General features: G+C 42.1%; 1 protein-coding gene across 1 annotated transcript; it reads left to right on the top strand.

Moving 5' to 3' along the window:
* Positions 1 to 1,880: 1,880 nt before the first annotated feature.
* On the top strand, positions 1,881 to 23,756 carry LOC145412758 (facilitated trehalose transporter Tret1-like). The gene is made up of 5 exons (XM_080282556.1): positions 1,881 to 1,953; positions 5,599 to 5,761; positions 7,355 to 8,107; positions 15,996 to 16,134; positions 23,589 to 23,756. Exons 1-5 carry the CDS (start codon positions 1,881 to 1,883, stop codon positions 23,754 to 23,756), a joined length of 1,296 nt encoding a protein of 431 aa, XP_080138682.1.
* The last annotated feature ends 2,067 nt before the right edge of the window (positions 23,757 to 25,823 follow it).

Genomic DNA, 25,823 nt, shown 5'->3' with positions numbered 1-25,823 from the left:
AAGGCTGACAGAAGAAGACCTGGGACGAGATCAAAGAGTGTGACGTAAGGGATAAAGCACTGTATAGGGAAGTAGCCAGAGATCGAGCAGCGTGGAAAGACGCCATTAGGTGACCGAGGCCGATGCAAGCAAGCACGTTGGGGCCTTTGTAAAAGATATGATACAATCTGTCCACTTTCTTCTTGGCCTATCATACCTCCTACCACTTCCAACTTCAATTATAAACCACTTGCTTCATTAACCTTTTTATAACCAGTCTGACAAATAATATGACCGACTCTAACCTCTGACTTTTCGTTTTCATGACACCCCAAAATCACACATCCAGATGTTAATGTGGGTGCTACAACTCCTTCATGTAATCCCTTATGCAGATGACACACTAAAACCTCTTTTTTCTTATCAAGGTCTTCATAGCACCAACAAGACCTCTTGTTTTGCATCAATCCCTTCATACAGTAGAACCACCCAGCCTACCTCATCAACTTTAAGGGAGCATAATTATGTTTCTTGCTGAGTTTTCACAATTCAGACGCAACTTGAATGCGCTGACTGGCATTGACTGTTTCCTCTCACTAAATTTGCACACTCAGGAAGGGAATGCTAAGAAGATCATTTTATGTGTACACATCCGAGAATTCCTTAACTCCTATGTGCCGGATGAGATGCATAGCCGTCATGATTTGGGGCGCCTGTTGACATGTATAGCCGCAAGCATCTTCCCACCACCCTTTGAACCCGCGACCATTTTCTATGACAACCATAGTGTAGTTTGATCCCCTAGGTACCCCACTGATGCATGGCTCAGTCTGTACACTGTACTGGTAGAGTGTAGAGTAATGTCTTCCTTATCTTTCTCGTCCGATTCCGTCCCCCTCAGCACGGGGCCAATTGCATAATCGACGCCCTCTAGAGTTCTGCCCTTTGTGCCAGAGAAAGGGCTCAGTGACAGCGCCATCAGTCGTGCCTTGGATGATGCAGTGTCCTCACGGACACTGAGTGAAAGTACTTCTTCAGAGGAAAAAAAAAGTTACCATGTGGAGTGTGAACTCTCTCGCCCTCCAACCCCTTCCCACTCTCAGATGACTGAAAAGGCTCTCAAACTGCTACAGGAGGAAGGCAGGGCCTTTGACAGTGATGAGTTCACTGAGGAAGAGGAGGTTGATGCGTGCACACCGGGGAGGTGAGCGTGGAGTTGGCAATCATCTGGGAAATAAACGCCTATGAGCCATCTCACCATAAGTCTCGCAGTCTGCTTGCTGCTGTCTCGCCCTCAAACGTCCAGTTTCAACTCGGCCGAGTACTTCAAGGGCCAAATCACCACAACTGAACCCTTCAGGAGTGGAATTTTCCACACGGGCCCCACATGGTGTGACTCAGAAGGAAGTGTCTCCCCAGGGAAGGCCTGCATCAGGTGACTCATCACCCCCATACTCCCGCGCCTCTCACACTTCTCCCTCTTCTTCCCCCTCACCCCCTGCCCATAGGCGTGCACGTGGGCGTGCATGTGGGGATGCACGCACTCAAAAAAGACGTGCTGCCTATGGCAAATGGCCCATTTTACCAGGGGTCGGCAGAATCGCTACCTTTGTACGGAAGAAAGGAGCAGGATTCCAGTGCTCTGTGCTGGTTTTTGATGAGGAAGAGACAAGTGTTCAGGATGATGAGGTTTCCCTATTAGCAATATTTTCAGGGCGATATTCACCACTGTCATCATACAATATCTGATAGATGAAATTAATTTCCACCAGGCTACAAGTGTGCAGTGGCTGGACGTGCCTGGCAGGAATGCACGCACATGAGGGACTGGCTACCTGTGGAGGTGGGGGAGTTGTTTGTTTGGCAAAATAGGAAAGACAGACTACAGGACGGGTGAGCCCATGTTCAAGCCCGATGCTGTCAATGACTATGATATCAACATGCGGCTTGTTGATAAGTCGGACGTGCAAATTGGTGAGGTCGATTGCCTTCATAAGTCCTGCCAGTGGTATAAGAAGGCTTTTACATCTTCTTTATATCACCGTCCTGAGCAGTTTCATACTGTTCAAGGAGCTCATCAAGGAACCTGTCTCTCAACGAGAGTTTGAGAGAGAGCTTGCACTCAAACTCCTTAAAGAGGATTTAACTGCACAAGTGCCAGGTGCAAGGCGGGAGACAGACATTGCCTACAGCTGACAGGCTAAGCTGTGCCGAGTATTTCTAGTGGGACAGGCTGGTAGAGATTGGCTGTAGCACTACAGGTCGTTGGGCGTACAGGTGGTGCCACATCTGCCACACCACCAAACGCTGTCTCCCAGCATGAAAAGAGACAGCGTACCAGCATGCAGAGTGCAAGGTCCCCCTATGCCCTAAATGTTTTTGCAAATATCACTCCGAGCGTGATTACTGAGCAGGTGTGTGGGAAAATGTAAATAGTAAACAGGTATGCACAAGTGTGTTATTTGTTATACATAAGTGAAATGTAAGATATAAGTTTTACCTAGTAAGTGTTATAATATCAGTGTTTTATAATAAGTTTTACAAGTGCAAGGCAGTAAGTGTTACTGGTTATGGTTATTGGTGAAACAATGACTGGAAATACCTTGAGTTAGCCTACCTTTTACATGAAAGAAAACCACTAGTAAGGGGGGCCAGAAAGAAAATTATCTGGCTGGCTATAACTAAATTTTTCCCTCATTACTCAGAAAATAGCACTGAGTATGTGAGCATAAGCATATTTATGTTGTGAAGAACAAATAATATATGTTGTGTATATCTTTCGTAATATTTCTGTGATGCCCCTGATTAGTACAAATCAGTCTGAATTTTAGTGCAAGTCATTACCTCATACTCAACCACAGTGTGTGAAACAACCACAACGTTTACTTCTGAATGCGCGATATCCCACAATCGTGATGTCATGTGCAATTATAAGTGTCGTAGTAGAGGGAAATTATTATATTTGATGCAAGAAGTGAGTACAGAAAATCAAAGAGCTATTCTTTTAACACACCCCTATGGGTCATAGTGGCACTATGAAACAGGTAGAAAACCCTATGGGGAGCCACATGAACAGGGTGATGACTCATCCTTACGACGGTGAGTATGGAAAAGTTGAAAACTGAGTGGAAAATTCATCCAAGGAATCCCTGGCAGTGTTACAATCATCACTTCAGTCAGTGCTGCCAATGCTAACCAGTGAGTCCAAGGTCACCGTCAGTGGCGTGCGCTTGGAAGCAGCCGGCTGAAACACAGAAAACTAGTCATCTTCAGCTTATCCTTACTCATTGACGGGACCACCTAGAGACCTCGGGATACTTTCGTTTGAAAGGGGAAGAGTTGTTGAGTCTTGTGTATCTTTATTTTTTCTCTAGCTTTAATAGTTTGGCAGATATTAGGGTTTGATGAAAGTTTTTTTTTTTTTCCAAAATCACGGAAATCTCCTGTAAGGAGGAGTGGGTGATGTCAGGAAACCCCTGGTGGTTGGGGGTTAAATCAACTTAACGTGATTGCTCGGGTATAAACCAGTGATTTTCAACCTTTTTTCATCTCATGTAACCGTGAGACAAGCACTAAAATGGTCGAGGCACTTCATCAATCTTTAAGGATAGATTTAATAAATTAAAAGAAAATAATGTGTTCATAATTAAAAGATAATAATTTATTAACATTGCCAAAAGTACTTAAACGCAATAATATTTTCTATTTCCTCCTCGTCCAACCTCACTGTACATTCACTAACTCCATTTCTCTCGAAGACCATTAATCTTCCCTACATTCACTTTTAGATTCCGTTTGTTACACACTCTCCCAGACTATATAAGAAACGGAATCTAAAGGTGAATGTAGGGAAGTGTAAAGTTATGGTCTTCGAGAGATGTGAAGTCAGTGAATGTACAGTGAGGTTGGATGCCATTCATAAAAAAATAATATGAAACTTTCAGATATAAATTGTATTCAAATACAAACATGAGTAAAAAAAATAAAAAGCCTTTGCTTACATGAAAAATATCAGTGGAAAACTTGTGCTTGGTGTTGTCTCATGATGTTCTTTGTCCGAGTTCATATGGTTGACAGGCATGCCCGTATCTTGTGGCTGGCAGTGGAGATTGGCGGTTCTACACTACGGAATTCAGGAGAGAATTTAATACTACCATTTGGGCTTCTACTGAACAACACATTTATTTATTGCATTATTGAAAAAGAGTTTAATGTGCTCAATAAGAGTACCAGTAATGCCAAAACGTTTCTGAATGCAATTTTTTAACATGCTATCCATTTTTCTTATGTGTCCGACTCTGGGCGTAGATTTCACAGCCTGCTGTCATGGTCCAGTAGTCTTCCTACATACAGTACACCTCTATATGTCACCACTTCGGCACTGACACCCACCGTCCATATTAAAAACATGCTAGGGCTGTCTCATACAGGAGTGGTGTATTGGTATTAATGGGTGTATTTTTACGACATGTCGGCAGGTCTTCTGGTAGATCAGTAAAGCCTGTTTTTTTTTTTTTTTTATCAAATCCATAAACTGTTCCCTCCCCCAGCGGGGATTCGAACCTGGGTCCGGTAGGACTGCAGGTCACCTCTCTACCAGCTGAGTTACTGCCTCCCCCAAATGCTATTTAAACTCCCAGGGCACACCTACGGATGCTTCTCGGCACACTGATGTGCTGCGGAACATTGGTTGAAAATCGCCGGTATAAAAAAGGAGCACACTTACCCCTCTCTGAACGAAACTAGGAGAGACAGAGATGAACTAGACCCTGAGAGTGTAGCACAGCACTCTTCAAGTAAAGTACCCAGTCATCATAAGGATTGAGGATTCTTTTAAAAATAACCCAAATTCCTGACATTTGTTAAGCACTTCACAACAACTATTACATCTGCCAGTGTCCAGATCCACATTTCTTCTCTTCACACCGCTAAACCCTGTGATGGTTACTGCTGTACCTCTCTCCTCTCACAATTCCTTGTCACCAGCCTTTCAAAATCCTCTTTTCCTTTGCTCTTTACTTCATTTCTTAACCTAATCTAACCTAAAAATCCTGCCATGCTTCCTCTTAACCCGAGACGTCCCATCGACGTATGGGTACGTTGTAACATTTTGCATTTGCCAGTCCCGTCGACGTACTGGTAAGTTGCGCAATTGCAAGGTTCATAATTTGCACAATTTTCAATTTTCGAGCGTGATTCTTCATACATATACACGGGACACCTTCCTCTATTCCTCTACAAGATATTTCAAAATCCTCTTTTCCTTTACTCTTTACTTCATTTCTTAACCTAATCTAACCTAAAAATCCTTCCATGCTTCCTCTTAAAGAATCCCCATACTGAGGATGGCCTGGGTACAGGTGATGTTTTTCAAGGATTGGAAACTAAACCGACTGCCAAAAGCAGACAACTACTTCCCTGAGATTTAAGAAACCATTTGATTTGTCAAGTAGTGTAGTGTTCCTTCCAGTAACACTGCATCAAGTAAGTGGATGGTGGGAAACACGTTATCATACAGAAAAGGTAAGCCCAATATGATTTTTCAATTCGCTTTTTAACATTTTTTTTTTCTATCAATGTGCTGTAATCGATCACTCTAATAACATTGTTTCTCCACAGGTAGCATCTTCCCTGCAGGAATGGCACTTTCTTTTCTACTGGCTGGGGTACTAGCTACTAGGATTGGTCGCCGTCTGTCACTCCTTGCCGCCTGCTTGCCTTTTGCCCTCGCTTGGCTGCTATTTGCCTTTGCAGTCAGGCCGGAGATGATCCTTGCTGGCAGGTCAGTGGACCCAGAAGTAAGACTATGCCCAGCGTACCGTTACTTGACCTAAAATTGCCATCCCTCTGTCTTGAATGCTGAGTTGCAGGAAGGAGTTAGCAGTAGAATATAATGGAAGTAATGAGGAAGTGTGGAAAGTGTGTAGAACTATGGCATTGTTATTTCTTTCAGTGAAAAACGTAAAGTAAGCTGCCAAAGGATAAAAATTTGGGCCAGGTTAGAGTAAAAACATAATAGTCATGAAGAAATGCTACGGAAAGGATGTACAGCCACAGTATTGTCATTGTCTGCCACTGAACTACGGGAAGTAAGCTACAAAAAGATGAAAGTATGAGCAAGCTATGGTAATAGGGGTATTGTTATGAAAGCACTCAACATATTATTGCCCTTAATACGATTGTAATGAAGCCTTCTGCGCCACAGCACATGGGACTTGTATTCTCTGCAGTTAAGGATGCTCCTCACATCCCTTCCTAAGCGATTTATTTTGCTTATTTCTCCTTCATATCCTCTCCTGAGTAATTTAATACCTTCAAATATCACCATACTCAGCATAAATATCATATAAAATGATATTAACTAGCCATATCCGGAAATACATCGCTAAGGAAGATATGCTAGAGAGCTTCCATAACCGATGAGACTGGATCTTGGTTACCACAGTGGACCCACTCTTGTAACTCGCACGTAATCCTTCAACACAACTTCTGTGACAGAGTTCTGGGAGTGTCCTGCTGAAGTGGCCAGCTTCCTTAAGTTCATTAGGTTCTGTGCAGGTCCTGTGCTACTCAGTTTGGGGTTACAAAACAGGGAAGAGGAAGAAGAAGAAGAAATGAAGAAGAAGAAGATGAAGAAGAAGAAGCGAAAAAAACGAGAAAAGGAAAAGACTAAAAGAAAAGGAAAAGAAAATGAGAAGATGGAAAAGAAGAGAATAGAAAACATGGAAAAGAAGAGAGGAAAAAAGGAGAAGAAGATGAAGCAGGACCCTCTCTTTACAAATCCTGATCCTTGTGTGATTAAAAACGAAAAGGTCTAAAAAAAGAAAACAAGTAGGCATGGAACTTGCCACCTAGTTGGAATGAATGAATGAGAAGGCAAGGAGGAGGTAAGAAATGAAGCTGTGAATTTCAAGGGTAGTGAGAAGACTTCAGAAATTTGGCGGGAATAGTACACTAAGAAACTCCAAATCCACCGCGCAGAGAATTCCACAAAATTAGCGTGTTTATGTTTCACTGATTATTGTTAAGCTGTTATGTCTGTTTTCCCCAGGTTACAGTAGAAAGTGTTGTGATGTATTTATTGCAACACAAACCTGCTTTAGCTCTGTATTTAATGTGGTTTTGGTGACCTTTTGAAAATCCTTCACCGTCCATATCGTGCAATACATATTAATATCCTCTTGAATGAGACTGATGGAACTGTCGCATTTAAAACTACATAAAACTGGGAAATGCCAAGCTGTAATACACATAATACATGACTAAGCAAGAGGTGCTGTAAAGTACCTATGCTACCTAGAATTTAGCTCTTGTGACGAGACCTGCCAGTATCTGGCTGAGAAATTACAAACTCAGATCTAGTTGTATCTTGCAGATTTTCGGTGGGAGTAGGATCGGCCATACTTGTGATTGGTGGAAGGAGCTACATGGCTGAAATCGCCAGCACCAACATCCGTGGTCTGGCGCTCGCCTTTTTGGATGTGATGAAAGGCCTTGGGTTCATGATGGTGGCTGTGCTGGGCATGGTCCTTCCCTGGTATCACACCAGCTTCATCAACGTTGGTGTTGTGGCCTTGTTCTTCGCTGGACTCCTGTTTGTCATCCCGGATAGCCCGACCTACCTTGCCATCCATGAGAAGGAGGCTGAAGCTTTGTCAATCCTTCGGCGTCTGAGACCTTCCTGTGACGATGTACAAGAGGAGCTGAATCATCTGAAAAATCTAAATCAGATGCAGGATGGCAGTTCAAGATGGGCTGTTCTTCTGTCACGTGACGTTATTAAAAAACAGGTGGTTATATGTGGCTTATTTGTCATTTCTGCATTTGTAGGCGTCGAGGTGATAAAAGTGAACATGCTGAGAATGATGGTAAGCTCCGGGGTGATGCTGGACGCCAACCTGAGTTTGATCTTAGTGATGTCAGTGTTCCTGTGTGGCAGTCTGGCCATGACTGCACTGGTGGACCGACTGGGCCGCCGTTGGTGCCTCATCATCTCTCTGGTGGTGAAACTGGTGGCTTATACTGTGCTGGGGACCATAACATACTTGATTCCACCGCCAGTCCATGTACAGTTTGACACCACACAGCAAGCTAACATCTCACACACTATCTATGGAACCAATACCAGGCAGGTTGAACTTTATCAGGTAACATCACATCAACCCTCCATTATTACCTGATATTTTCTGTAAAGTCACCCAGACGCCTTTTATGTTTTCTTTTTTTTCTTTTTCTTCCTTTTCTGTTTACTTTTTTTTTTTTTTACCACTAGATTTTTATTTATCTTCTTGCTGACCAGAGCATATATTTGTTTAATGTCGAGGACAAAATTTGCCTGTTTCACCTCTTCTACTTGTCAACTTTCTTTGTTGGCTAAAACTCCTAATCAGAGAGAATCTTGGTATGTCTGTCTGCCTAGCATTCCTAATAATCCAACTCATCTACTCATCACTTTCCTCTTTTGACTAATATTCCTTACCTGAGAGAGGCATGATAAATCTATTTCCCAAATTTTTCACCTCTTCTACATACACTCCCCTCTCCTGCTACTATTCCTGAGCTGGGAGAGGCTTGGTATTTTTCTCTGCCCATACACCTACCCAGAGCGTGCAGTAGACATAGTGGAATGACAGGCTATCTTTTGCGCTTGTCTGTAGTCTCAGGCCCCATATTCTCGTCAGTTAAGGAAGCTCCCTAACACCTGTTCCTTAGCTGTTTGTTTTATTTCACGTTACTGTCATGTTTTATGTGAAGTCTTCTATTACCCCCGCACTTTGCATACATAACATGCAAAAGGAAATAAACCAGTCATCTAATAATAAATCGCTTAGGAAGAGGTGTTATGGAACTTTCTTAACCGGCGATAATACTAACCTCTGTACAAAGTAAAATAATCCCTTCAATCTGACAACCACATTTTACCAATCAGTTGCTGTTTCCAAATTATTTTAATTTGGGAGGGACATTAAATAATGAAGGTACGTATGAACCTCCTGCCCACCCAAACATAAAACGTGGTAGTAGTTTACACACAAGACTCTCCTTCTCGAACAGTTGCATTGGGGTGTGTGGAGTATACCTATGTACAGCCGTCTCCATTTCTGAATACTACAGGGGCTGGTGTGCGGAGGGTATTGTGTGGCAGCAGCAGAATTTTTTAAGTCTCATGCCTATTCTTGTCGGTTAATGAAGCTCCGTAGCACCTCTTCCTCTGTGATTTATTTTTGGATATGGCTGGTTAACCCCTTAACTGCAGGGCGTCACTTTCGTGACGCTTGGGAGCAAGGGATCATACCGCGGGGCGTCGCTTTTGTGATTTTGTGTTATTTTGAATTCACCCAGGCTTCCAAGTGGGGGCTTATATCATCTATCAGTACTGCCAATGTCCAACACTAGTCAGCACTCCTAATCTCATCTGTACTCCCATCCATTGTTGACAATTTAGCCATTTCTCCCTGTTCTTGACTCCCCTCCCTACCCCCCCTCCATTACCCTATCCTGCCCGGCCGTGCTTTGCTAAGTAAATCTTCCCTGGAATTTTTCACTGATTTCATCCATTGAAATAAGCCCTATGTCCTATTCTTATACCAAATAATATATACAAGAAAGAAATAAGGTAAGTGAGAGTGCCATACACCTGGAATTGGCTAATTATCACCTGACAACACCTCACGTGCACTCGTTCGCTAATTTTCGCTGTTTTTTCCCCTTGAAATATGCTGTATAATCTATTTTCGTAAGAAATATACATATAAGGAGGGAAGGGAGAAGCCTAAGTGATATTTACATTCACCTGGAACTACCTAATTTATAATGTATTGTCTAGATTTCCTGCCAATCGTTTCAGTGAAATACATAGCTGTTTCAAGAGCTACGTTGGTAGTACTGAATATCCCCTAAGTAGGCCTCTACCCAGGCCGGCCCTCCCTTATCAGTTCTCTCTCATCTTCCGAAGAGGAGGTACGGCTGTTCCTCTCGCTGACTTCAGGGCCTTTTTCACCCCCATGCAAAGGGCCCTGTGACCTTTACCCCCTACTAAACCTCGTGTGGAAAGAGGTAAAGGGCTGACAATTGATAAAAGAGTGACTACGATCTTTCTATTGAGTAAAACTGGGCAAGTGGAATTGTAAATAATGTGTAAATAATGTGTAAACAGCAAGTGAAAGTAATGAATGTAAATATACGTGAACAATGGAAAATAGTTCTATAAGTTACTTCAAGTGACAGTGCATAACACAGTGTAAATAAAATAGAAATGTAAATAACGTAAATAAAATAGAAAACGTAAATAGAAATGTAAATGAGTAGTATTATAAGAATACGAGTATATACCCTAGGGGTAATGGAAGTGAAAGTTTCACTCTAGCATCTCTGAATACTATGAGTTATGAGAGTGAAGATGAAAGTGACATTCACTCTCAATGCTAGTATACAGGACGAGAAAGTGAATGCTACGTATTTTACTGAAAGAAATTGAATCCCTACAGTGACAATAAACTAATACTACTGAAGGAAACTTATGGATAAAGACTGTAGATATATATAAGTGTTATATAGCAATAGAATTATAAAGTGTGAGGGGTTTTATGAATAATAAATGACAGAGTACCAAGAGTGAACTAGCGCAAGTGCGGCGGTCAGAAGCGCTCATAATTTTCATTGCTTTCACGGTGTTTTTTTTTTTGGAGTATGGATCCCAAACTACTTGAAAATCATAGAGTAGTGTTTATAGTGTTAATATCTGGCTGTGGTAATCATATTACGGGTTGTCGGGAAGTGTAAAGTGGAGACTTCGTTACCCAACTTCAGAGGTCTCCACAAGTCCTACGGTAACGGACGAAGGCTCAACAAACATTCCAGGAGAAAGCTGAAGGTATGTGCCATAAGCATATATAATTTTAATATTCTAGGACTAATAACTGATTTTTGGCAAATATTATTTGAGAGTCTGTCGGAGCCCAAATAACCCCGCGGCACACGCAAAACATCGGTAAACATGCCTGCGGTGTAGGGGTTAACATTCTTTTGTATGTTATTTATGCAGACAATGGCGATATTGGAAGGTTTTATGCAATGCAGGAGAAATGTGAATGTGGATATGAGAGAAAGCATTAGACGTACACTGTAGTGGTTTGGCCGTGTTGAGAGGATGGAGAGCAAGACATTCATGAGGACAGTGTATGTGAGTGAGGCGGAGGAGGGGAGAGAGGGGGAGACCAAGGATGAATTACAGGGATGGAATGGAGAGGTATATGAGAGAGATGGGTGCGAGCTGGGGGAAGAACAGCGAAATGGCAGGGAATGGGGCGACATGGAGGCGATTTGTTTGTGACTACCCCTTACTGGATGAAGGCGTCTGACTATAGGTAGATGGAAAGATGGACAGAAGACCTAATTTTATCTAACAGTTGCAACCTCCAGACGAATTTAACCTAGGAGAGGTATCATGTAGTGCAGGCATTTGTAAACGCCAGAATCTAGCCTCTTTATTTCGTTGGAAAAATATAATATGCAAAGCTAAATAACATTAACTGAAGACATAAAGAATGCAATAAAAAGAAGTCAGTCGATGGAAGGAATTACGGTAGTTGTAAATGATAGGGATGATGGTCAAATCTCCCCAAAATTCCTAAGAGATTTAACCAGACATGAAAATATAGAAATAGTTTATAATCATGACACCTCCTCCTTGGGTGGTTGTATGCGGGTGTGTGGGGTATGCCTTCCCTTCTGAACACATGGACCCGTATTCTCATCGGTTAAGGAAGCTCCCTAACACCTTTTCTTAAGCAATTTAATTTACTTATTACACCTTGCTGTCCGTTTATGTGATACTGTATATATAAATCCTTCAAACATCGCCATACTCTGCATGAATAACGAACAAAATGATATTAACCAGCCATATCCTAAAATAAATTGCTAAGAAAGAGGTGGCAGGGATCATTTTAATTTAACCCCTACACCACGGGCTTGTTTACCAATGACTTGCGTGTCCCGTGGGGTTATTTTGGCTCCGACAGACTCTCAAAAAATATTTGCCAAAAATCAATTATTAGTCCTAGAATAATAAAATTACATATGCTTATGGCACATACCTTCAGCTTTCTCCTGGAATGATTGTTGAGCCTTCGTCGGTTACCGTAGGACTTGTGGAGACCTCTGAAGTAGGGTAACGAAGTCTCCACTTTACACTTCCCGACAACCCGTAATATGATTACCACAGCCAGATACAAACACTATAAACACTATTCTACAATTTTCAAGTAGTTTGGGATCCATACTAAAAAAAAAAAAACTGTGAAAGCAACGGAAATTATGAGCGCGTCTGATCGTCACACTTGCACTAGTTCGCTCTAGGCACTCTGTCATTTATTATTCATAAAACCCCTCACACTTAATATTTCTATTACTATATCACACTTATATATATCTGGAGTCTTTCTCCATAAGTTTCCTTCAGTCGTATTAGTTTATTGTCACTGAAGTCATTCAATTTTTCATTCAGTAAAATACGTAGAGAGCCACGGATTCACTTTCACTGTTATAACATAAATTATTTGTACTCATATTCTTATATTACTAATTACTTACATTATTATTTACATTTTCTATTCTATTTTCAATATTTACCCTGCTATTTTACTTACACTATGTTATTCACTATCACTTTCAGTAAGATAAAACTATAATACACTGTTCAATCATATGAACTGAACATCCATTGCTTTCACCTGCTATTTACACATTATTTACACATTATTTCCAAATAATTCTGCTTCCACACTTGCACTGTTAGAACTGCTTCTGGCTGTGGTAATCGAAGAAGCAGGTAACACAGAGGGGAACCTGGCACTCAGCGCACTGCCAAGAGGTGCGTTTATGTTCAGGTGTGCAGCGTGTGGTATGCGCACATACCTGACACCTGCGAATCGCAGCCTTCCTTTTCCCTGTGGCAGGCATTAGCTCAAGTCTGTGCCGATCCATATACGCCCTCTGCTCAAGTCGGTCGGGAAGTGTTACTGGATGGCGCCTTGGAGTTGCTGCTTGCACCCTACCATATCTTTCCAGCAGCTGCTGGACACAAGTCCTGGCAAACAACCTCAGGGAGAAGGACTTGGGTGGCTTGACCTTCATCTTGTACAGGATGAAGACGTTCAGCATCGTCATATCTATGAGATGCAGAAAAACTTTCCTGTACCACCTAGTATTCTTCCTGAGGCAGTCGATCTCACCAATCATCATGTAGGACTTGTCCACCAGCCGCATGCTGATATTATAGTCCAACACAGCATCAGGTTTCATCACAGGTTCGCCTGTCCTATGGTCGACCTTCCCACTGTCTCTCATCTCCCCCTTATGTACGGTGGTGAGCATGTGCACGACTCTCTTGTCATGCCACCGTATTGCCAGCATCTTCTCACACTTGCGTAGGTACACGTCTCCTCGCTGCAAGTTTCCCGCCTCTGGGAATTTGGGGAAGTTGGCACGATTACTTTTCACAGTGCCGCAGGAGCCAATGCCGTGCTCAGAAAGGTATTTGGCAAGTTTCGGTGCTGTATAGTAGTTGTCTGTATACAGCAAATGATTCCCACCAATATACTTTTCTAGGAGCATTTTCACTACACAGCCTGAGAAGCCAAGGGGGTGTGTTTTATCGAGATCGACAGTGCTGGCTGAATATATGATGAAGTCAAGGATGTACCCCGTCTTACAGTCGCACAGTACAAAGAACTTAATTCCAAAGCGATGGCGTTTGCTTGGAATGTATTGAACAAACCGAAGACGTCCTCTGAACAAAACCAAGGATTCATCAATGACAACCTTCTGAAATGGGTGGAAGAATGACATGAACTTATCCTTCATTCTGCTCAGAATCTCCCGGATCTTCCAGAGTGGGTCGGTTTGGGAAGGTACATCGTTGTCGGCAAAGTGCAGGTTTCCCATGATGTTCCGGAAGCGATCTCTGGCCATGTACTTATTGAAGGTGGGTGAGGGTAGTAAGGGGTCCATGGACCAGTATTCTTCCAACTCATGCTTCTTGGAGTGTGGCATGAGAAGCATGAGGGCAAAGAACACATACAGCTCCTGCACTCCCAGCATGGACCACTGTTGCATCTTGGCTGCACCTGTACCACTTGCAGCACGTTGTGATTCATACCTGTTGGTCTCATCACATATGTGCTGCATGACTTCGTCATCTAGGAAGGCCAAAAGGTAGTTGACACACTCAGCATTTTCATCCATAGTGAAGGCAGGCTGAACTCCTGAGGAGCTCTCATCAAAAACAAGATTTTCGGAGACAAAATCTGACCCTTCCCTCCACGCGAAGGCGTCCAGGATTCCCTGTCATGGCGGTGTAGGGCGGGTGGTGGTGGTGGTGGTGGAGGTTGGCTGTGAGGGAGGTTTATCTCTGTCAAGGTCACTCTCACTGACCCTAGGTTGCTGTACAGCACTAGCAGCCCTTACCCTACTAGCTACACTACTTTTCACTCTCCTTGATTTACCTCTACCTCTATGGCCTGCCTTCACTGTTGATGCTGGTGGTGACTCCGACGACGAAGACTCCGGAGATAACTCAGCCGACGATGAAGACAAGATGAGTAAAGCGGGGCTCGGGGAACGGGGAGGTGAATGCACTCGTGACTCATGGTGGGCTGGGTCATGTGGGGGCATTGTTCTGGGGCTAACACGCTGCCTTTTCACTCCCTTCCCAAATTCTTGTCCTTCCTGCGCTAAAGGCTCCTTTCCCTTGGAGCTAGACACTGTTTCACTTATTGAAGCACTCATTGTTGCTGTTTCTGGCGCGATAACCTCACCCGGCTCATCACACGATTCACCCGAATCGTCATAGTCACTGTCCATCATTATCATGGACAATTCTGCCAGTTCACGTGCCACTGCAGAGTCACTCAGGCCTTTCCTGCTTGCCTCACCACTTTTCTTTGGAGTAGAGGTCACGGGGCCCTTTGCAATGGGCGCAGAAGCGGCAGGAATGGCGGGGCGCGAGTGCGACATGTTTTCTCTACACCGGAGGACAAGGAACTAAATGCCGCAGCTTATTTGAGAAGGGAAGGGTTGACAATGACACTTTAGGCTGACTGCTGCTAACTTACAGGCTAATTTTTTATAGGTAGAAAATCTCGGCAATAAATAAAGAAATAGGTAGTTCCAGGTGAATGTAAATGTCAGTTAGGATTCTCCCTTCCTTTCTGATATATATTTTTATTACAGACATCGATTACAAGGCATAAATCAAAGGGGAAATTACCGTGGTAATGTAGCGAATGAATGCACGTGAGGTTTTGTCAGGTGATAATTAGCCAATTTCTGGAGTATAACACTATCACTTACCTGTTTTTTTTTTTTGGTATATATTATTTGGTATAAATATAGGGCATAGGGCTTATTTCAATGGATAAAATCTGTGGAAAAATCAGGGGAAAATTTCCGTAGCGCAGTGCGGCGTGGGAGGTGAGAGGAGAGGGTAATGGAGGGCAGGTAGGGAGGGGAGTCATGAAGGGGGTAAAATCGCTAAAATGTCAACAATGGATGGGAGTACAGATGAGATTTGGAGTGCTGACTAGTGTTGGACATTAGCAGTACTGATAGATGATACAAGCCACCACTTGAGAGCCCGGGATAATTCAAAATAACACAGAATCACAAAAGTGACGCCCCGAGGTATGATCCATTGTGGCCAAGCGTCACGAAAGTGACGCCCCGCGGTTAAGGGGTTAACGAACTTGGCAAAAAAAATGATAATTTTTCTGCCTAATGAGCAAAAAATAAATAAATAAATAAATATAAAGACAATTTTCCCACTTAAATGGCCTCGCACACTCGATAGGCACTGGTCTAAGGCTTCTTATCTTCCTTGCTCTCCTTGACACAGCCCTGAGCCCTCTACCTGTGGATTATTTTTCCGCCCAAATGGGCACAAAAAGATTATTATTTTTCCCATCTCGCACATTTAATAGGTACTAATCTAAGCTTCTTCATCTTTCTTTACACAGCCTCGAGGCCTCTCTCTCTGTGTGGCCGTGGGTGGTGCTGGTCTGCTTCATGTTGGTGGCCTTCAGTTGCAACTTCGGCATCGGTTCAGTGATCTACCTTGTGACCTTCGAATATTTCCCCACCAGCATCAGGGCACAGGTAGGGTGTATTGTTTTGCTCTCTCTCTCTCTCTCTCTCTCTCTCTCTCTCTCGCATTAGGGCATAGGCAGGGACTTAGTGGGTAGAAGGGGGTGTACTGTTTAACTTTCTGTGTGTGTGTGTGTGTGTGTGTAATTCACCGGGACGGTCAGGATCACTCGATGGTCGTGATCGTCAGCTTTTACCATCCCGGAAGGGAGCTGAGAGCTCATATATTCCGATCTAAGGGCAAGGCTGTGACCTTCACACACGCACACACCCATCCCCTTGCTCAAGGGGGACAGTAACCACCCACTTCGTCAGTGAAACTTTTCGCAACCTGAGCGAGGCGCGAACTCCCGTCTACCAGATGGCAAGCGAGAACGTTACCACTGTACCAGCGAGCGATGTGTGTGTGTGTGTGTGTGTGTGTGTGTGTGTGTGTGTGTGTGTGTAAATAGCATTCCAGCCAGATTATATAAAAAGGATTGGGAATAAACGAAAGATTAATCGATTCCATTTTGATAAGGGGTCAAAGGTCAAGGTCACAAATTCCCTAGCACCTCTTCCTCAGTGATTTATTTTTGGCTATGGCTGGGTACTGTTCTTTCGTACATTATGTATGGACAGTGTGGAGACATCAGAAGGATTTATTTCACACGAAATAAGACAGTAAAGTGTAATAAGCAAAATAAATCGCTGAGGTAAAGGTGTTTGGGAGATTTCTTAGCCCATCCAAATACGGGCCAACGTCACAGGGCACGGGGTCGTATGGTCGTCGGTTAAGGAAGCTCCCTAACACCTTTTCCTAGGCAATTTAGTATACTTATAACACCTTTCTGTGTTAGAGAAATCCTTCAAACATAACAACACTCTGCATAGATTATATACAAAAGGATATTAACCCACCATATCCAGAAATAAGTCGCTAAGGAAAAGGTGTTGGGGAGCTTCCTTACCCAATGAGAATGCAACCCAAAGGGTGGTATTATAGTTCTGTTAGGAATGTTACTAACACCTCTTCCTTACTGATTCATTACTTGATTCTTCTCCGTTATTACATTCTTGTGTGTTATTCATGCAATCTATGTCAATACTGAAGACATAAGATGCAAACCAAGGGATATTAATCCCTCCCATCTGGCAGATGTCGTGAACGCTCCCCACAGACGGGCATTCCCGACAGAAATCGCAAAATCATCTAAGCCTTCATATCTCTGTTAATACATAACCAATTGTAACAAATAAGGTTTCATATTACTCAACAATCCTTCGACTTCAAGTTGATGGCATCAGATGGTCCGTGAAATGCAGATAGGGAGAGTGAGCGAGTGGTGAATGAGAGCAGTTTTTGGTGTTTTTATGCCGGTGTCCGTATGCGTGGCGGAAGTTCGATGACACTTCCAGGACCAAAATACACTAAAAACACTGTTTCTGTGAATATTTTTCCATAATCGGTCGTTCTGGGTGAATGAAAGCCGATCACAGTAGCAACGACCTTGAACTCACGCTGCTTGTCTTCCTCATTACAGACAGACAGACAGACACTTTCTCTCTCTCTCTCTCTCTCTCTCTCTCTCTCTCTCTCTCTCTCTCTCTCTCTCTCTCTCTCTCTTAAACACACACACACACACACACACACACACACACACACACACACATAATAAGAATAATCCAAAACAATCCAAAGTTAGTCAGAGATTCAGTAGATATCAACAAATCTATAGTAATCACTGGTATAGAAGAGGAAGAAGTAAAAAACAAGATCTCAAGATACAAAAAGGAGATGGCAAATGTAATGAGTCTATTGAAAGAAGTATCAGAGGAAATCTGTAGTAAAGACATAAAGGAACACAAAAAATTAGGGAAATACGAGAAAAGCAAGTCAAGACCTCTAAAGGTAACTTTCCAGAGTGTAAACACCGTGGAGGAGATACTAAAAAATGCAAAGAATCTTATGGAAAAAGAGGAGTTCAAAAATGTATGGATAAAAAGATGCCTAACACAAGAGGAACTAGAATTACTGAAAGAGAAGAGGGAGGAAGCAAAAACAAAAAATGAGGGAAGATCAGAAGAAGAGAAGAACACATTTTTTTTTTTTTTACAAAGTAATAGGATTGCAGGTACGAAAGTGGTACATAAACAGGAGGGAGTAAAAAGGAGGAAGGTAGTAGAACCATGTCATGACAAGTATATAAACAAGATGATTAAGTTGATGTACTCAAATGTGGATGGAATGGTATCTAAATTATTAGAGATGAATGATTATGTCAGAGAAAGTGAACCACATATAATATGCCTAACTGAAACAAAATTAACACCAAGGATATCAAATGTCATACTAAACTTAGAGGAATATAATATATGGAGAAGAGATAGAAACTTAAAAAAAGGAGGAGGAATGATAATATTAGCTAAGAAAAATCTAAAAGTCAATGAAATAAAACTAGATATACCCTCACAATTAGAACTGATTGCAGTAGAGATCAACACATCTGAAGGGAAAGTAACTGTAGCCAATTTGTACATGCCACCCAGATCAAATACATGGGAAAGAGACGAATATGAGGACCTGGCAGAGAGTACAATTCAGAGTTTAAGAGCATTACTACATAAAATGGAAGAGAAATCGGAAAGAATTATACAAACTGGAGATTTTAATACAAATATAAATTGGAATACTCTAGATATAATAAGCCAAGAAAGCTGTTGGGACCAAAAGCTCCTGGATCTCGTGCAAGAGTTTTTCCTAACGCAACATGTGAGGGAAACCACCAGAAAAAGAGGACTCGATGTACCTTCAGTGCTAGATATCATATTTACTAGGCAAGAAAATGATATTGACAGTTTAATATATCACCCTCTGCTCCACAAAAGCGACAATGCAGTACTAAATTGCAACTTCAGGATTGCATATGACATAGTTAACAGCAATGAAAGTTACAAAAAGAGCCTAAACTATAAAAAGGGAAATTATCATGACCTAAAGAAGTATTTCTTAGAAGTTGATTGGGAAAATGAGCTTAGAGGACAAGATTTAAATGCTGTATATAAAAAATTCTGTGAATTTTATGGGATAGGAGTCCAGAAGTACATCCCACAGAACAAAAAAACAGATAAGAAAATACAGAAATGGTTCGATACAGAATGTAAAAAATCAAAAGAAAGAAGACATTTGTTGTGGAATAGATACAGAAGACACAATAGTGAATGGGCATATAATAATTACAAACAGGCAAGAAACGATTATACAAGAATAAGAAGGGAAGCCCAAAAACAGTTTGAGGAGGATATCATAAATAAAAGTAGTGATCAACCGAAGCTATTTTACGGCTATATCAGAAGCAAAATCAAAGTAAAAGACATAATACAATCCATTACAGACGAGGGAATCACCTATACACAAGAGAAAGATATTTGTGAAGCACTAAATAAGAATTTCCAATCAGTTTTTACAGAAGAAAAAAATTTTGAGAGAGACTATGTGGAACATGCATGCCCACACATACTACCAGATATACAAATATCAGAAAAAGTAATACAGGAGGAGTTAAGTAAATTAGACAGAGGAAAAGCAAATGGTCCTGATGAAATTTCATGTTGGGTGCTACGAGAATGTGCAAAAGAGTTAAGTAAACCATTATTTTTAATTTTCAAGAAATCCTTGAGTCAAGGTAAACTACCTGATATTTGGAAGAAAGCAAATATTGTCCCCTTATTCAAGAAAGGGAATAGACCAGTATCACTGACCAGTGTTGTAAGCAAGGTATTACAAAAGTTTATAAGAAAAGCTTGGGTAAATCATCTAGAAGAACACAATATGATAACAGAAAGACAGTTTGGTTTCAGAAAAGGAAAATCATGTGTTACTACTCTGTTGAGCTGCTAGACAGAGTAACAGACACTATACAGGAAAGAGAAGGATGGGTGGACAGTATCTATTTAGATTTCAAGAAAGCATTTGACACAGTACCACACCAAAGACTTTTATGGAAACTGTACCATCAAGGAGGAATTCGAGGCAAGGTTTTGTTGGATGCAAGATTTTCTCATAAAAAGAGAAATGAGAACAGTACTAAGGGGAAACTACTCATCATGGAAAGAAGTGACTAGTGGAGTACCATAGGGCTCAGTGCTGGCACCAATCATGTTTTTAGTGTATATAAATGATATAGACAGTAACACTGGAAATGAAAGCTATCTAAATATGTTTGCAGATGATGCAAAAATACAAAGGAGAATTAATAACACAGACTGTTGTAAAGAGCTACAAGAAGAATTAAATAAACTTCATGAATGGAGTAATACATGGCAAATGGAATTCAATGTGGACAAGTGTCATGTAATCATATTTGGTAAAAGTGGAAAAAGACCTGATTGGGATTATACGTTAGGAAATAAAACCCTACACACATCAGAAAGAGAGAAGGACCTAGGTGTGATTATCAATAACAGACTATCTCCGGCCGACCACATCAGTGAGAAGGTACGGAACATGTAAGCACTGCTTGCAAATATGAGAATAGCATTCACATACATAAATGAAGACATGCTAAGAAGGATAATAACATCATTCATCAGACCAACCCTGGAGTATGCATCGGTAGTCTGGAGTTCTCATCTCAAAAAACACATAGACAAGATTGAAAAAGTTCAAAGGGCCGCTGGAAGATGGATACCAAGCTTAAGGGATCTAAGCTACGAAGAAAGACTAAATAAACTGAATCTACCAACACTACACGAGAGAAGGAAAAGAGGTGACATGATAATGCTATGTAAATGCATATCAGGGAAGGAGAAAATAGACATAAATGATTACTTAACATATGGGGAAGCATCAGCAAGAGGACACTGCAAAAAACTGGATAAGAAGAGAGGTGATAAAGACGTGAGGAAATTCAGTTTCCCAAACAGAGCAATTGATCAGTGGAATGCACTACCAAATGAAATAGTGTGTGCTAAAACATTTCACAAATTTAAGGATATGTACGATAAATATGGTTTAAGACACGGGACAGTACGAGCTTGACTCATTCCTGTAAAGATACAATTAGGTAAGAACAATTAGGTAAGAACACACACACACACACACACACACACACACACACACACACACACACACACACACGGAAATGTATGTTTGGCTAGAATTGTTGCTCGAGTCTGGCATTGGTGATCGAGTAGATGTCTGGGTTTTGTAACTCCTAGAAATAGTATTATTACAACTAGAAGTACATGTACAACTACCACTACAGCAACTACTACTAATACTACAAGGACTACTACCACTACCACAACTACTTTTACAACTACCGCATCCACTGCTATTACTACCACACCTACAACCACTACAACTGCCATTACAAGTACTACTGCAAAAATAAATAAATATATAAAAAGAATGTGAACCAAGTATCGGTAGTCATTTACGTACTGCCCGCAAACGGAAATACCACTGTGACATTCTCTTTCCTTTGAGTTATAATTTTTCATCATAAATATGTATAAACAAACGTTTTCCAAATAAAATAAGGCAGTGAGTTTATCATGAAACATACTTTCCGCCTCCATTATTCACATAAATATACGCAGAGCAGTGAAATCATATTTTCTATTTCAACAAAAAACAACATACTGGTATGTACAAAACTAACTTATTCATAATACCCAGACTCCTACCACTCGGTCTTTGCGTGGAAATCAAAGAAACAGTCAGTACACAGTGCAACCTCACATTCAGCATACCACTACTTCGTCATACGGCATTGTGTGGTCGGCGCAATGAATTGGCGCAAACATAGCAGTCCCGGAAGGCTTCTATGCCTGCAAGTGTGCAAGGCAATATTTCCATGAAATCCCTGCTGTGCTAGTCCCTGCACTGCAGGCAATTAGGCAGTTGCTGTATACTGTGCCTACGTTTCATGGAAGGATTGACCTGTCTATACCTCTCCAGAAAGCCATAAATCACATCCTTCTCGAACTGACTGAGGGATGTGCTGGTCTGTGTAACATCCTTCTACAGAATGAAGGCATTCAGCACACAGATGTTCAGTACATGTAGGAATGCCTTCTTATACCACTTAGAGCACCTCCTCAGTCGATTGTGCCGATCTGCATATCTGATTTATCAACGAGTTGCATGTTCACTTTATAGTCCAGAACAGCATCAGGCTTGAGGACAGGCTGCCTCGTTCTTCTATCGACCATGCCTGTGTCAATCAACTTACCCTCGTGGACTGTGGAGAGGACATTCACCTTTCTCTTATCATGCCATTGAATTGCCAGGACTTTACCTGATTGCAAGGTCCTGCACTCCCCCTTCACAATGCCTTTGGGAAACGATGGCCAATGCTTCCTCTTTGCATGGACAGTGCCATATGATCCAATTTGGTGTTCTTGCAGGTACTTTGCAAGACTTGGTGCAGTGTAATAATTATCATTGTAAAGGATATGGTTGCCACTGAAGTACCTGTCCATTAGTTTCTTGACCACAGAGCCAGAGAAACCATGGGAATCGTCCTTTGACAACACCGCATCACTCGCTGTATACACAATGAAATCAACACTTACTCAGTCTTGCAATCACACAAGACAAAGAACTTTATTCCGAAACAGTGTCTCTTAGATGGCATGTACTGAATGAAGGCAAGACGTTCCCTGAACAAAACAAGTGACTCGTCGATAACAACCTTCTGAAATGGCATGAAAAATGATCGAAATTTCTCCTTCATCATCTCTAGAATTGAGCGAATTTTCCACAGCCTATCGTTCAGGTGTGGGCCCATATTGGTGGAAAAATGTAAATACCTCAAGATGTCAAGATATCGGTCACGTGGCATAAACTTACCAAATACTGGCATTGCAGCAATATCGTCCATGAGCCAGTAATAGTGTATGTTATGTTTCCTAACATGAGGCATCAACATTGTCAGTGCTAGCCAAACATACATTTTGGTAACACTCATTGCAGTCCATTCCTTCATTATCGCACTCTCTCTCTCAGGTGTGAGGTTTCAGCCCAGTTGCAGCAGAAATCCCTAAAACTGTTCACTTCTTTCACAATGAACTCCATCACTTCTGTTGTGAAAAAAGAAAGGAAGATGTCCAATGCAGAAGAGGCTCTGTTGCAGGGAAATTCTGGCTGCACACCTGCGTTTATGTCATCAAACCCAGGTATTTGAGACTGAAACCCCGTCACTTCCTCCCACACGAAGGTTTTAAACCTTCCAGTCTATGGTTCCTGCCTTGCCTGCTGTGCACGTGACCTGCCCTGTGCCCTGCCACGGCCCTTAGCATGACCTTGTGGTAGCGATTCTGCTGACTCACCACTAGTTGAGGCAGGTGATGATGCTCGTGACAGTGATTGTGTTGGTGATGGTGTCGGTGAATGGCATCAGTGGGCACGTGCCTGCCAGCGTGCACCTGCAAAAACATAACCAGATGGGCCAGGTTGTGGTGAAGTGTCACATGGTTAGGCAGGCCAGCATGGTGAGGCCTATAGTGATGCAGGCCAGCGTGGTGAGGCCTGTAATGATGCAGGGCAGCTTAGTGAGGCAGGGGATGAGGCGGGTCGGCATGGTAAGGCATGTGGTGAGGCCTGGAGTGAGGCAGGTCAGAGTCGTGATGCACATGGTGAGGCTTGAAGTGAGGCATGTCGGCGTGGTGTGGCACGTGGTGATACATAAAGTGATGCAGGCCATGTGGGTGAATGTGGGTGATGGTGTACGGGTGGAAAATTCCACCCTAAGCCGCTCTCGTGCCCGGCGGCTCAGCCTGCGGCGTTTTCTCCTCCTGCCAGCCTCCTTGCTTCCTTCACTCTCTACCTCCCCCACCACTTTCTCCACTATGCATATATTACCCTCTGCAGGATCATCAACTACATCTGATCCTTCATCACCAGAAAAGGCTGATGATCATGCAGACGGAAAATATTGCTGCACAGTGGAGAATTCACGGTCACTCTCCTCCTCTGATGCGTATTTTTCCTTATTCAACATGGCGAAATCTGTTTTTCAGAGAAGGAGTCACTTTCTCCACTCACAACTGGCAATAATGATACATCTAACTCCCTCCTTATTGCACTAACACTTAGGCCTTTCCTCGTAGGGCATGGGCAGGCGGCCAAGGATCGGGACATGGGAATATCTTTATGCGTATGCTTATCCATCATGGAGGTATCCAGGCATCTGGAGCATGACTGGGATGCGTGTGGGGGGTTGCCAGCGGGTGCGGGTGGTGAAAATAATCAGCTGAGTATTCAGACAATGGCACAAATTACTAGATCATGTATACATGACCCCCGGACGGCCCCAGGAGGACATGCATACATGTCACCTGGACGGGATGGGCTAATAAGTAGTTTGGAGAATATATCATTCAGGAAGAGGTGTTTGGGAGCTTCCTTACCCAACTAAAATACCCCTGGACGGCCCCAGGAGGACATGCATACATGTCACCCAGACGGGATGGGCTAATAAGTAGTTTGGAGAATAAATAATTCAGGAAGAGGTGTTTGGGAGCTTCCTTACCCAACTAAAATATGAGCTAAGAACACACATGTATGGAATTGCATTTTGGGGTCCTCAGTGCTGTATATTTTTTACAGTATCTATCTACCTATCAATCTATATACCTATCTATTTATCTATCTCTTTATCTATCTATCTATCTATATATATATATATATATATATATATATATATATATATATATATATTTATTAATAGCAAAATTTTAAAGCATTCTTCCTATTACAACCTACTTTCTGATCGTCAGTATGGGTTCCGTCAGGGATGCTCCACTGGTGATCATCTCACCTACCTTTCAGACTCCTGGCCATCCTCCTTTTGGGACTTTGGTGAAAGCTTTCTAATTAAACTTGACATCTAAAAGGATTTTGATCGAGTCTGGCACAAATCTTTAATTTCTAAACTGCCCTCTTACGAGTTTCTATCCTTCTATCCATGCCTTCGTCTATAGCTTCCTTTCTGGTCGTTCTATAGCTGCTGTTGTGGACGGCCATCGTTCTTCTCCTAGATCTATCAACAGTGGTGTTCCTCAGGGCTCTGTCCTATCGCCAACTCTCTTCCCTTTATTCATCAATGACCTAAGCTGTACATCTAACCCTATCCACTCGTACACTGATGACTCCACCCTTCACTTTCCATTCAGTTCCTGCAATGTCCATCTCAGCAGTTACTTCAGCAAACAAGGGATCTGGCTATGGTACACCTATTGTCTGACTTGGTTCGCATCTCTGACTGGTTTAAAAATAATCTTGTTGTTTTAAATGCATCAAAGACTCAGTTCTTACACTTATCAACCTGACAAAATCTTCCACAGGTGTACCCACTAATGTTTAATAATACTCAGCTTAATCCTGCATCATCCTTTAACATGCTTGGGGTTTCATTCACTCGGGACTTATCTTGGAAAGATCATATTATATCTCTTGTAAAATACGCTTCCAAGAGATTAGGTGTGTTAAGCTGACTCCGTTCCTTTTTTACCCCTGCACAATTGTTGACTCTATACATGAGTTTTATCCGCCCCTGTGTGGAGGTTATCTACATAGAGCTCTTCTCAATAGGGTGGAGTCAAAGGCTTTTTGTCTCATTAAGTCTCCTCCTCTTACTGACTTCCTTCAACCTCTGTCTCTTTGCCGCACTATTGCATCTTTATCTCTTTTCTCTCACTACTTCAATGGTTGC

This window comes from Coenobita brevimanus, chromosome 12, assembly GCF_032717465.1.
Source record: "Coenobita brevimanus isolate Jiangsu-jjx chromosome 12, ASM3271746v2, whole genome shotgun sequence".
NCBI lineage: Eukaryota > Metazoa > Arthropoda > Malacostraca > Decapoda > Coenobitidae > Coenobita > Coenobita brevimanus.
This window is presented reverse-complemented; position numbering and strand designations above follow the sequence as displayed.

Bases quoted from the DNA above. Each gene is read 5' to 3' on its own strand.
- LOC145412758 (XM_080282556.1), top strand. From the start codon at position 1,881: ATGTTCAAGCCCGATGCTGTCAATGACTATGATATCAACATGCGGCTT. The intron at 1,954-5,598 runs GTGAGGTCGATT...GTTTCTCCACAG, and splicing joins TAAGTCGGACGTGCAAATTG to GTAGCATCTTCCCTGCAGGA. The intron at 16,135-23,588 runs GTAGGGTGTATT...TCACATGGTTAG, and splicing joins CCACCAGCATCAGGGCACAG to GCAGGCCAGCATGGTGAGGC.